Source organism: Melospiza georgiana, chromosome 11, assembly GCF_028018845.1.
Source record: "Melospiza georgiana isolate bMelGeo1 chromosome 11, bMelGeo1.pri, whole genome shotgun sequence".
Taxonomy (NCBI): Eukaryota; Metazoa; Chordata; class Aves; order Passeriformes; family Passerellidae; genus Melospiza; species Melospiza georgiana.
In genome coordinates this window covers 7,573,431-7,587,443 of record NC_080440.1, presented here as the reverse complement: position 1 = coordinate 7,587,443, position 14,013 = coordinate 7,573,431, and the positions used below count along the sequence as shown (strand labels likewise).

Genomic DNA, 14,013 nt, shown 5'->3' with positions numbered 1-14,013 from the left:
TTTGTCTCTTTTCTTCCTGAAGTTCATTAAATGCTACAAAGAAAGATCACAGCCATTACAGAGAGCTGGTGTAGCTCAAAATAAAATATGGAAAAATACTTGGGCTTTCTGCTACAGTTAGTGTGACCATTACAATTAGCTTTTGGCACCATTAGAAATAAGAACTGACTCCTATGCCTCTGTGACATTTATTAGAAAGTCTTGTCTTTAAATCACAATGATAAAAAGAAATTAAAATACCTTTTAAGGTACTATTTATCCTGACTGCTACAACAAGCAAGGGTAAGTTGACAAGTACATTAAAGAACTTCTACTTATGTCATGAAGTGAATTAATGTGAATTTGTTGCAGAAATATAAAATGGGAAAAGTAGAAAATATAAAGATATGAAAAACCACAAGAAACAGCTTCTCATCAGCATTAAGAAAGGCTTGTGATGAGGTGTCTTAAACTAGGATGAGAGAATGCTTAGAATATGGAAATCATTTAGGCAAGACAAGAACTTTCAGAGCAGCTTTTAGAAATCTACAGCTGCACATGTGCATAAATCTATTGGGCACAAATGAAAAGGATAAAAGATTATTTTTCAGCTTTATCTAGCTTGGAATATTTTTGTTTGTGTTTTCTGTGAAGGATAAAACATTTACAGAAAGCAAAAAAGGTACGATTGCGTTTTTTTATTTGATGTATATTTTGACCTAAGTTTGCGTTTAAAGGACTAGACGCGGTTCAGCAGCCCTCCAGCCCGGGAAGGAACTCCGGTCTGACACACGGGCAGGATCACATCAGAAGGTTTGGAAACCATGTGCAGAAGCGGGCTGGAGCTGCCGGGCGCTGCCCCGGCTCGGACATGGAAATCTGTGCCTTGCAGCACAGAGGGAGGAACGCTTGTTTTAAACGCAAAACCCGGCAGGAGCCCCCGGGCCTCCGGGACGCGAGCCCTGTGAGGGGGAGCGAGCTCCGTCAGGGGGAGCGCGGGCACGCGGCACCCGCGGCACCCGCGCCCCCAGGCGCCTCTCCCCGCGCTCCCGCCCCGGCCTGTGATTGGCCCCGCGCCCTCTCGCTCCTCCAATCCCAGGGGCGGAATCCGTTTCCGCCCCCGCCTGATCCCACCCACCGAAGGCTCCACCTTTCCGGCCGTCTCCATGGCAGCGAGGGCGGGGGGTTTTAAGACGTCCCGGAGACCATTGCGGTTGGTTGCTTTGCTTTTCGAAGCCGGCGAGGCTAAAGGTAAACTAGCTAGTGTATTTGGTGTTTTATTTTTATTTCCTGACTTACTGTCCTGTAACCATACGGGATGGTACCTTTCAAAGAAATCGTAAATCCATCCTCCCCCCCACCCTTTCCCAGTGGTAGGGCGGAGGCGGTGCGCGGCCCCGCTGCGGCCGTGGCGCTCCCGCCCCGCTGGGGCCGCGGCCTGAGGCGGAGGTGCCGCTCTCGGCCCCAGGGGCTTCCCTGGGGCTGCTGAGATCCGGGGACTGCCCTCGAAGGTTCATCCCGGGCTGCCTCAGGCCAGGGCAGCGGCCGCCCCACGGTGCGGCGGCGGAGGATGCTCAGGCTGGCGCCGGTCTGTCACTCACCGTGGTGCTGCTCTGTCGCTCCTGTTTGTCAGCCATAGGCGCCCTTAGGGACAGCAGGTACGGGCGGCGGGATGCTCCGGCTTCCTCTGTCCCCCGTAAAGGTGTGTCACAAAGAGCACGAAGTGTCCCTGCTGAAGGAAGGAGCACTGAATGGGTGTGCTCCCTCTTAAACGGAGTTAAACATCAGCGACAGGCCGGGCGGACTGAGGTGTTTTCACAGTGTGGTAAAACATACATTCCTAGAAGATGCACGCCAGCGTCAGCAGAGGCCAGTGATGTAAATCAGTGGTTTCAGAATTACGTGTGACACATGATAGTCAGAAAGCCTTAACTAATGTCATCTTGATGACCTTTTTTAGTTCTGCCACCCTTTGACATTATCAACACATGACAAGTTATTTAATTTTACTTAAAGTAAAAGCGCAGTCACCTCTGAGGTGGAAAAAAATAGCCAAAACATTTTCAATCTTCTAGAAAGTGCTATAGGATCTTTATTTGCATCACTGGGCAGTTGATCTTAATAGCTCAGAAAAAAGCCAAACATTAAGTTCTAAACAATTTAAACGTAGTTTCCTGTGAACAGGTCCCTGTATCTGTGAGAAGTAGTTTCCAACTATAACTGTGTTCAGTGTAACGTGACAAAAGCCAGAAATCATCATGTAAACGGTAATAGTCATTTATGTAAGCACAAAGTGTGTGTGTGCTTGTAAGCATCTGAAACTTGAGAAAACTCAGTGCTGATTCTGAAACTGAAAAAAAAAATGTTTTTCATAAATTATTGGAATACAGTGGCATTTTTTCTAAAACATATTGTGAACATTAGTAGTGTGAATTATTAGTAGTATTCTGAGCAAATTGTAGCAATGCCTTGTGGCAGGTTTTGTGTAGATAGCTGACATGTATAATGTGTGCAGCTTTTTAACCAGAATTGTTTAATACTGGAAAGTGTACGTTAATGTACAACTTTAGAAAATTTTAATTTTGCTTGGCTTTCCTTTTACAGAGTACAAAACTGGAGCAAACAACTGAGGATGTCATCCTGTTTGGCTCAGGAGGTTCACCTTGCTAGAAGACATGAGGAGATGTGAGTAGTTGTGCTCTGCCCCACAGCAGTTCGTGTTGGTTCTTGTGATTTTCTCCCTCCCTGCCCACGACCCTCGGTGCCCGATAATCTGAGCCCTGCACAGCACAGTGGTGCTGCAGCAAGGGGCTGGAGCTCCAGGAGGTGGCACTCTTCCTTCAGCAACCATGGGAATTATTAGCATCCTTTCCTGCCGTTTAGGGTATTTGGGTTGATGAGGTTTTTGACTTCCAATGGTGGTACTGGTTTAAGATCTCCATTGTCAACCTGTCACTGTTAAATTCCTATTTGGGGAAGGTAATTGGATTCTCTCACTCAATGCCTCAATTATAGAGTTGCTTTTTGTTGCCCTGTAAACTCAAATTGTGAGGCACATACAGTAGTGATTCAGGAAGATTTGCTTTTCTTGTAACAACTCGTACATGCCAGCGAGCAAATGTGGTACTGATCAAGTCACCCCAACCCACCCTGTCTTTCCTTCTTGAGGGAGATTAAGTGTTTGTGAGCACCTCAGCATCTGAGGACTGCTGGTTGCAATGTTACAGCTTTGTAGCAGCACAGCAGGTGATGCCTGCCTGTACCTTTTCCCTCCCCCAGCACACCCACCCTGCAGCCGGCTTAATTAGCCCCATAGTTTGGAGAAAACTGGGTAAGGTAAAAAGGTTATTTTCTAGCTCCTGAGCAAAATGTTCTACCCACTTAGCAAAATGTTTTCCTTTGTAGACTGTCTCAGAGATCAGAGCTGCTACAGCAGATGGAGACTTATCTAAGAGACAAAAAGACTAAAAAGACATGGCAAACTCAAGCAGCTGATGCAGCTCATAAAAGGAATGCAGCACTTTTAAATGTAAGTTTCTGCAACTACCAGGAACCGTATCAAAATGTCACAGTTATGTAGCTTAGATAATTAAAAAAAAAAAAAAAAAAAAAAAAAGAAAAAAAAAGAGAAGTGTGTGCTCTATAGTTGTCATTTGAATTCCCTTCTATATGGTTCCCTCTTCTGGAACTTGACCAAAAAGTATTAAATGACAAGTCCTTATTATCTGATGGCATCACTACCTATTTCCCGTGCCCTTCTTACCAAAGCCTCGTGGTGGCAGCTGCTACTATGTATTTTTATTTCTTTTGGGCACATGTAGTGATGTAACACATGCTAGTACATGTCTGCCTGAGAGAACTTAGGGTCTGTCAGGACTCACAGCCCCTCTGCACTGCAGGGATGTTTGGAAATGGGCTGACCAGGCTGCAGGGGTAGGAACTGTTCTCCTGCTGTGGTTAAGTTGTGGAAGAGGTTCTCAGTTTAATATTTTTTCTCTAAAGAGGTGTAGAGTGACTTCAAGCATTTTTCTTGCAAGTGTGTAAAAGCAGACTTCATAGGAGTGACACCACTAATAATGTTCATACCTGTTGTAATATTCAGGTAAAATTTGTTTCCTAGGTAATTAAAAAGGTCTAAGTTTGACTGAAATACTGAAAGGCTTCTCTGGAACCCCTAGTTCAGGCATCTGAGTTTGAAGAGATGCACTTGACCACTGACATGATGCATTTGAAAAATATGTGTTGCTTTTCCAGGAGGCAGCAGAAAACTGAACCTCCTGTGCCTTTTCTTTAAGCTCCTACCTATTAAGGGTCTATAGTGCATGTGTTGTGTTTATTGAGAAAGTAAGTTTTACTCTAGAAAATTACAAGATTCATTTGTGTCACCAGAATTTCTTTGTTTTTTTGTTTTTTTTTTTTTCATGCAGAGCCTGGTTCAGATTTAAAATGTTCACATTTTGGGTGGGTATAATTCTATTGCACTAGAGTGTGTATTTAAAAGAGATGTTTATTTAGGGAGGGAAAGACAAGAAGAACAGTTAGGCAGGAATGCTTTCCTAACTATTCTGTGACAAAGAAGATTTTTCAGCTTGGGCTGGTGAGCTGGTACACTCTGGACAGGGACAATCAAGCTCCCCTTAATTTGGTATACCAAGTGTAGGTGCATCACTGAGAGGCTGAGGATAAATGGATGGTTTGGTTATTTTTTCCCTGGCTCCTGCTCCGTTCATTTAGTAATTTCAGCCATTATGATTCCTATTTTCCATAGGCATTTTAGGTCAGTTTTTTACTTTGTAAATATAGGGTTTTATAAATTATTTGTGTTTATGAATGCATTCTCAGTTTACATATACAGACAAGCACAATAAATACAGAATATATTTCTCCATCCTAAAAGCTATATTGTAGTGGAAATGGTAACAATAGCTCAGACATATACAGAGTGTAAATATTTCTGCAGTTAAACAGATATTTGCTATCTTCTGTCACATCCTCAAAATTGTTCCTTTCAAGTGTCAAAAATGTTGGTGTTTGTACAGAAAAAAATCAAAAACATATGTATCAAAACAAATTCTGTTGCAGGATAAAATAGCATAAATCAATTTAAATGTATTAATTTTATCCTAGTTTTAACAAGCGTGCACTCCTGCAGATGCTTTTTGATAACAGAAGAAAACAGGAAAAAAAAATCTATGCAGCATAATATATGAGAAGCTTGAAAACAAGACTGATTAATGTGCCAGATTCAGAATATTGTTCCTGATACCAGGCACTGTACATTTCACAGTTACCATGTGGAGAGTTGTTGATTTGGCCTACTCAAAAATACATGGACATGACGAAGTGTTATTTTTTTATTTGCATTTCTGGTTTTCTGCGTGTAAGCAAAATCAGTTGTTTTCAGTAATAGATCATAGCAAAAGCCATTTTTCTTTCTCTGTGCTATTTGGAATTTATGCACAGGAAAGATTTCAAAATTAATTTAAATTCTAATCAGTAGGAAGCAAGGAACTAACCTTTTTTTTTTTTAATTGAAATTTTGACATTATAAGCATTTGTTCAGCATTTTAGCATAATTATCAGAGTATTTTCCTCAATGTCTTTAGAGGGAGACTGCAGATTAGGGAAATCTGTATCATTTGGTGCTTATATAATGTTGTCGTAATAAAAGCAGAAATTAGACTAGTATTTGTAATCTAATTTATGACATTTGTTTCTCAGTGATATTTCTTGTGTTTAGAAATATGTATTACTGTGCAACAGCTTGTAACACGAAATAGAAAAGAAAGAGTATGCTATATAGTAATTAGTACTGGAAAGGTAATTTAGAACAAATTTGCTTTCCTTCCCAGGCATGCAATTCCAGAATTATTTAAGTGTGATTGTGCCAGACTGATATCAATATAAGTGACAGCTGAATTTGGTCCCCTAAAAGCAATGTATGTGTCATGCATTCCATTTTACCTCTGGGGAAAGGTCTTGAATTGTTTTTGTTCCAGTCCTTGTGGTTTTAGGGGAAGCACTGTAAGATGCTCTCTTTTTTTCAGTACAGTGACATATTAGATTAGCTGGTTTTTTTCCAAAGAAGTTTATACTGCTGATGTATTTATTTTTATATTGATGACAGGGATTTATTTTTCCTATAAAGCTTACCAGTTGTGTAGACACACAAGAAGTGCCATCTAATCTTTTAGTAGTTCCAGTTATTTTCTAAAGCATACTACACCTTCCAGCAAAAATTTCTTTCACTGTCTGTCATTAAATCAGTATTCTGAATGACAATAGAGTGCACAACACAAACTGGAGTGAGCAATGAAAAGACACATCCAATATCTAGGCTATGCCAAAGTGACCTTCTCTACTAAACATATATGCACAACTGCTGTCTCCTTTCTTGCCTGAAAGACTTTCATTTCCTATCACCATAAACATTCCAGTTCCTTGGCTGAGTCTATAAAGAAATAATGATTGATATTCTTCTTCCTCCCTGTTAAAATTCCTGCAGTAATTAGGAAGAAGGAATCAGAAAGGAGGAAAATCCAGTGGAAGAATATGAGGTGAACATTACTGAATGATCCTTTTTCAGTCTGGTTTATGGGATAACTTCTCCAGACTTGGCCTGAGCCATTCTGACACGAGCTTCATTTGGTGCTGTTTGTGTGTGTGTGTTCTAAGTATGTGCAACAGAGAAATTCTGTGCTTAAGTCACTTAAATCTGTGTTGGCCTCTGTTATCTTGACATCAGGATTTCAAATGGCCTATGTCCTTTTTCCTGTTCCCTCTATATGTTTATTCCATTAGTCTCTTCTTACCTGAGAAGGAGCAGCCATTTGCTGCTTCTGAGAATTTGAATAAATCTGAATTAGTTTACTCTTTCTCAGACATCACAGTATGGATTTTGCTGTAGAAAAGGGAGGAACAATTTTATTAGAATTAGGTTTGTAATTATGTACAAGAGAATATTGTAAAAGGAATTAATGAAATAAAATAAGATGAACACTAAATTGAACAATCTGACTGTGTGTGTCACTAAGTTAAACTTGAGCAAGGCTGGGTTTTTGCTTTTATTAATCATACTCTACTGAACTAAACTTGAGTTGGGCACTGTTTACTTATTGATGTGTTCACACTGGCTATTATTCAGTACGAGTAATCATGTTTGGTCTCTCTTGTGGATATGCTCCTCCAGAATTTCACTCTTCTTTTCAGCAGCAGTGGTGGTGAATATTTGGGAAGTCCCTTTGGGGAATTTCCTCTCTCATTTAGTTTTTCTGTTGTACTCTTCACACCCGCTCTCTGCTCCCAACTCTGCCATCTGCTATACTTTCTTTCCCCCTCCACTCTGTTCAGCTTTGGCTTCTTCACACCCCACTCCCACGTCCCTTTCTGTCTCTCTTCATCTGCCCACCACTCAATCTCTTCAATGTTTGGGTATGGAACTAAGCCCACAAGAACAGGTCAGAACTTTAAAGGGGGAGGGTGGTTAGTTTGGGAGCATGCTTTGATTTGTTTGTTGCTGTTGATTTTTTTGATTGCTTCTTTTTTATAAGATTTATTTGGGCCTCTGTGAATCCAGCACACATCCACTGGACAAGCAGAAACCCAAATATTGATTTTTTTTTTTTTTTGTAAGAAAACTATGTGAGGTGCATTGTCATCCAAGCTTGTCTGGTGAACAGCTTGCTGCAGCTCTACATTTATGTGCACATGTTATGCATGCATATTAGCAAGTCATCTTTGTCTTGAGAAGTAAAGATCTTGCACATAATTTGCCTAGTTACTTTACAGTTACAGTAGCTAGAATACATACTTCAGTCTTATGCAGCACAGAGAAAGATGTTCTGTTCCCCTCTATTTCCTTAAGTTTTATACAACAGAATTTAACTAATTTACCCTGGTGTCCAGAGAGAATAGCAATGTTTACAGCAAAAGTCTTACTTGGTTGTGAAGTGTACTCTTGTGTGAAAAAGGTGCAGCAAACACATGTAGCAGCTGTAGGGTGTTAGTCTAAGTAGTACAAGTTGTATTTCAGAGTGACTAAACAAATATTTGAACTTCACTGTTAATTTTTGAATGCTGTTTAGCTGTAATGGGTTTATTTAGTTAATTTAATTGTCTTTATGTGTGTGGGTTTTTTTTAAATTCCCAGTGCTTGTTTTTAAAATGTACTTTGCTTGTGTTTTAGGATATAGAAGCAGCAGAAAAAAGGCTGCAAGAAAGAACATATTTACTTCCACATCCTGATACTGTTAAGTTAGAAGTAAGTCCTAGAACTCTGTCTTTTCATTTGTTTCCATTTGCTGTTTACCAAATATTTTGCTTTTTGTTCCCCTGAAGCATGTTCTTAAAGTGAAAATAATTGATTTTAAAATCCAGTGACTGGTATAGCCAAAGGCCTGTGTACTGTTGTAGCAAGCTGAACCTAAATTCTGGGACAAGGTCCCTAGATTCTGGAGCATTCTGGTGGAAATATTTAGCAGCTTTCAGGTCTATACAAACTTCTATTTTAAAATGAACTGGAATATAAAAAATCAATACTGTGAATGTTAGAAGATTACTGTGTGTACTATGTCAGAGCTATTTAGTTTGTTTTATATGGTCATCCCATTCTCAGTTTACCACAGATTGTCATCTTTACATTTCAGGGTCAGCAGTTTCTATCAGCATGAACAGGGAAAATTTCCTATCAATTATTTTAGAGTTGTATGGAAGCTTATGAAAAGTACTGCAGCAGGAACACTCGGTTCTTTTTTTTTTGTCTTTCTCAACCTGCAGTCCCTAAAGCATTACTTCAGATAAAAATTTGAGCAGGTTCCCATCTGTTTCTTGCCCCAGTGGTTGGTGTTTGTGCTGTGGGGTGGCTTGGTTCCCAGAGGCACAGGAGCAGAGTGTCCCGTGCTGGTTTGGGTGCTGGGGCTCTGTCAGAGCAGGGCTCAGGGCCAGGTTCCAGCACTGTCAGCTCTGAAGAGAGGTGGATTGTACCTCAGCTTCACACCTGCTGGGCAAGTGTTGGCATGCTTAGGCTATTACTTAAAGGAGAGGCATCACTTCTTGTTCAAAGTTTTCATCTGTCATTGCATTTTGTAAATAGCCTGCTGTGGCTGTGACAGGGTGCACGCTGGCTATGCCCCTTCCGTGGCTTTTTTATTATTTTTAGGCAAAAGGGTACATCCTTTCCTGAATACTTGTACGTTTTGAATGATGCTAAGGAAGATGCCAACCTACTAATATTAAACATTAAACCTGTCTTGGCTGTGTTCAGAAGGAGTTTTAGACTCTTCAGTGAGTTTGGAGCTCCTCTGAGGTGTTTGGGTCAGTTAGTCCATGGTGGGTGTGGAGCTGCTCCTCCACTGAAGTCAGCACACACTGGAGGCTGCAGAGCGATTGCTCGTGGCTGCAGAATGCCTGCACTCTGCAGCAGTGGTGAAATTTTGGAGAGAGCAGAGTTACTATTTGAAGGAGAAGATCCTATTTCAGCTTTTTTTTTTTTTTTTATGCTTCTAGAGAAGAGTGCTATAAATAGTGGGGAAAGAAAACTTTCTTTCATGGTGCAAAATTCTTGTGCGTGCTTTGTTCCAAAACACTTCTGAGCATATTTCACTCAGCCATATATGTGTCTGTATTAATATACTCTGAAAGTTATGGCTATAATGGATCCCCAGCTTGCTGAGTCGGAGTAGTTTTGTGTGACAGCACATATGCTTGTCAAAAAAGATTCTTTGAGTAAATCTGTTGAAGAAAATATTTTTGTAAACCTGCAAGAGCCATAGTTATATCTGAGTTACATGTAAGGATCAAAATGATTAGCCAGGAATCCAATACTGTGCAGGGAGATCATCAGTTTTATGCTGCACTTCTCCTTCATTATACACTTAAGTAAAGAAAAAAAGGCTCACTACATATGTATTATAACTTTTTTATACTGCAAAATTACATTTTTCTGAATGGACATCAATGGCAATAAATACATATGTGGATGGATTAAAGGGCTATCTTAGCACAGTTCTTAGAGCACGTTATTTTGTGGGGAAAAAAATTATACCTGGCACTTAAAATATTCCTGAAAATCCTACCAACACAAAAATGATGAATGAGTAATAACACAGATAAAGAATATATTAAATTTATTATTCAGAGGCACAATGTAAAGCAAGAGGAAAGGTTAGATGATCCACAGTGATTCTCCTAGACCACTCACTAAATATGCACCACCTTTTTATTATTAATTTGTGATCCAAATACTGGATATGATTACTCCATCAGTGAATTATCAAGTCTAAAATTTTACTCAAATATTTTGAATTATAGTTCTGTATAGTATTGTAAACTTTTCTAGAATGATCAATTTACATTGGTAAAGGGGCAGCCTTCATTTCTAACTTTTTTTCCTCTGCAAAATGAAATTCCAGTAACATACCTACTTAAATATAAAAACTGCTTTTGGAAAAGTAGATTATCATGGAAAATAGTTTATTAAAGGTACTCTAAGGTCTAAGCTGATGTGTTGCTTACCACAAGAGGGCATATTCAGTCACTTCACAGTTTGTCCTGCAGAATGAAATATTTCCAAGCTGATATTTTATATCATACAAGAGATTAAAAATTTCATATGTTAAGTACGTTGTTCTTTTCTGAATTGCATTACTCTTAAAGTAAGATTTAATAATGCATTGCATTTCTATATTGTTTTAAACTGGCTGATACAGATTTTGAAATTAAGTTTATTTTTTTCTTATATCTTTCTCAGACTCTCTATTGGGCATCAATAAAAGAATCTCTCCCCAAATGGGAAGAGTTTCTTTTAGGAAGAGCAGAAGTTCCTATTGGCTTTAAGAAAATGAAAGCTACAAAGCAGAGCATAAACTACCCTGAAGAAGATTCACAAAAATAAACATTTTAGTTTCATTTTGTTTTGTAATTTATCACTTAACCAGAGAAGATCATCCAGATATCAACAGAATATCATGCCATTAAACTGAAATGTAAATAATTTAAATTAAAATGAATTACATAGGATTATTTAATTCCATTGTTGCATTGTGTACGATTCCTCATTTTTATTCTGTACTAGAGAAGCAATCCTCAAATGGGCTTTTAGTATCAAGAATGAGAAACATTTGTGTATAGATTTCCACCAAGGCAATTGGGTTTTCAGTGTGAGAAGAGTTTTATGTTATTTTTAATTCTCTGCTTCTACATATAACGCTATAAATAAAGACAGATTCTTGCATTATCTTTCTTCACTTCAGTCATCTGTGCTGCATGCATTCTGCGTGGATGAGTCAGAAAGGAAGAATTTACTGTTAGCAAAAAGGCAGACTGTGCATCAGAGTTTAGCACCAGGAACCTGTGCAGGAAGAAACTTGAATTTCTGCATCTGGTTTTTCCCTGTTTTTTTTGTCATTGCCACATTCATCACTCATACCCCTCACTCCAGGCAGCTTTTCCCAACCTCCTTCTGCCTGCATTGTATTTGTTGTCTAATGGGTGGGCAGACAAATCTCTAGGGCTTTGTGCTACCTCTAGGCTGCTCTTAATTCTGTTTTCTTTCTGTTGATAAAATCTACAAGTGAGAACTTTCTGAGGTATGGAAAGTTTGAAGAAGCAAACTGAAAGGTCACTGGCAGTGGCTTTCCACGAGTCTGGGAAATGACCGAAATGACGAGTCTTTTCAATGACCGAAAATGAAAATATTACATCTGCAACTTCTAGAAGTTGACTTTTCTATCTCGTAGAAGTTGGTGTAATATTTTCATTTTCAGTTATTGTGAAAAATTCACTGGTACACAACTTTTAGAAATGTCAGTTCAGTGGAAGATCCTTTCTGGTGTGTGACATGGCCTGCAAAAAAATTTCTTTCCTAAGCAAAAGAAGCTGATAAAATATTAATTTATTTTATTGTTAAGAACCTGGACAGATTAACAGTCAATATACTGTTAAAATTTAATCTCTTGCAACAACGTCATTCCACCCCCAACCTGGAAGTAGTAGGGGAAAAAAAGTACCTCTGCCAGTGTGTGAGGATATGAAAATGTAATGATTGCAAATATTACTAGTCTGCTAGTTATCTGAGCTATGCATCTTCATACTACATAGAGACTCCACCATTCAAAAAACATTATATCCCTATGCAGCATGAAGAATCACTGACACAATAAAATCAAAACTTTAGGTGCAATATTAAATTGTGTATTTTCCACAGGAATATTAGGAGTTCATTTTAAACTTTTTCTATTGAAGTGTCCATTAAACTGATAACTTTTTACAGAAACTGCCATCTTAGAATTATCCTGTTGAGTGGGTGTTGGTGTTTGTAACAATAACGTTGTTTTCATAATATGTGATGGCAGATTAGCACGCTTCTCTGCAGTGTTGTTAACAGTTGTAATTAAGGAATAAACAGTAAAGGGTGTCAGTCCGATGACAATTTCATCTATAGTGTCACAATACAAAATGTCACAAAATATTAGAACTGTTATATAACTACAAAAATATCAAATTAGGCTTTCATCTTACAAGCTGAGAGCTTAAAAAAAACTTGGCATAGAGACCATTGCAATTTTATACCTACTCTGTTCTGTCACAAAGACAACTTGGTAATATTTTCTTCTGTAAACTCACAATGTGATTCTCAATCTGATTTAGTGGGAATGTGTATGGATCTTACCGTTGTATAGCTCATGTTTAAAAAGCAAATAATTGGAACCATTTGAGCACACAAGAATGGAAAACCTATTCTAGATGATACTCAGAATGAAGGGATGGATGAGCAGTTACTAACAATGGGACTCATCCTGTTCTTTGCATCGAAAGGGAAATCACTTCAACAAAAATCTGGGCCCCTAAATACTTTATACATGGAATAATCTGAGTCTTTATCTCTTCTGACTCTGCCTAACCACTGGGACAGAATGCAGGTTCTCACTCTCTTTGCCCTGGTGCTTTCCCCTGGAAGGAGATCTGGCTGTGTGGACATGGAGTGCATGGCAGCCCCATGGGTGAGAGTTTGGCAATGTGTATGAAAGGCACCTGCAAGCAGGGTTAGAGTGCTTACCCTGCTGCACTTAGGTGCTCACACAGCATGCCTGAGAGTAAAATGAAATTATCTTCAAGGAAGGAATTTAATTTTATTTCCTTCAGCATAACTTTAGAAGCAATAGGGCAACTAGTTCAAGGAAAACTATGTAGGAACATGTCCAGGAAAATAACAACTGAATGAAGAGAACCATTTAAAGCAGGAATATGTGTAGGTGACTGTTCTCAGAGACAAGGGCCTTCATGTTGGCCTGTGGTTTGAAACAAATAAATGGAAATGCCTATGACTGTGAAATAGCAGAAATGCCTATGTCTGCGAAATAGCACAGTAATAGGGGCAGGGGCAAGTGTCTGCTGAGTTGGGCCATGCAGTGGCAAGGGACCATAATTATATGGGATCTCCAGTTCTACTTAGATTTGTTGAGTTTATTTTGCCATGGCTGGGCTAGCTTGATACTTGCCTTTTTATAGATACAGATTTGAGAAAGCAAATGTAAAATTTTGGTGTGCTTTAAAAAAAATTTAAGAATCCCCCTAAGTGATTTGTACTGATATGCCTATGAGATCTTGAATGGGTATTCTTCACCAGATCAAGGCAGTCACTTCAAACATATTGATTCTATGTAGTTATACCCTATCTTATCCCAAGCATTTATATATATAAAAGAAAATATAAAATATAGGAATTACATCATATATATCTGTTGTAATTTCCTACTCATCGTGAGTAAATTTTTTTCTCAAAAAAAACCCAAACTCACCACATCCACCCAAAAGAACAAAAAACCCAAAGACAAACAAAAAAAAGGCCAAAAAAAAGAAAAAACCACACCCCCCCCCACCAAAAACCTTCTTATTCTATAGTCTTGACTTGCTGCTTGCCCTTTTGTGTTCCAATATATGTATACATAAAGTGCAGTGGTCCTCAGGGCCTGCTGCTTCCTGTGCTTTTCTGTTAGGTGGGGGACAGCAACTGAGTAAAGAGCAGTGAGAAAACCC

At 39.0% G+C, this 14,013-nt stretch overlaps 1 protein-coding gene across 1 annotated transcript; it reads left to right on the top strand.

Annotated features, from left to right (window-relative positions):
• The first annotated feature begins 1,406 nt into the window (after nt 1–1,406).
• On the top strand, nt 1,407–11,008 carry CEP15 (centrosomal protein 15). Its single transcript, XM_058032058.1, has 5 exons — nt 1,407–1,637; nt 2,584–2,664; nt 3,385–3,508; nt 8,165–8,239; nt 10,727–11,008. Exons 2-5 carry the CDS (start codon nt 2,612–2,614, stop codon nt 10,868–10,870), a joined length of 396 nt encoding a protein of 131 aa, XP_057888041.1. The 5' UTR covers nt 1,407–1,637; nt 2,584–2,611; the 3' UTR covers nt 10,871–11,008.
• The last annotated feature ends 3,005 nt before the right edge of the window (nt 11,009–14,013 follow it).

Bases quoted from the DNA above. Each gene is read 5' to 3' on its own strand.
- CEP15 (XM_058032058.1), top strand. From the start codon at position 2,612: ATGTCATCCTGTTTGGCTCAGGAGGTTCACCTTGCTAGAAGACATGAG. The intron at 2,665-3,384 runs GTGAGTAGTTGT...TTTCCTTTGTAG, and splicing joins GCTAGAAGACATGAGGAGAT to ACTGTCTCAGAGATCAGAGC. The intron at 8,240-10,726 runs GTAAGTCCTAGA...TATCTTTCTCAG, and splicing joins CTGATACTGTTAAGTTAGAA to ACTCTCTATTGGGCATCAAT.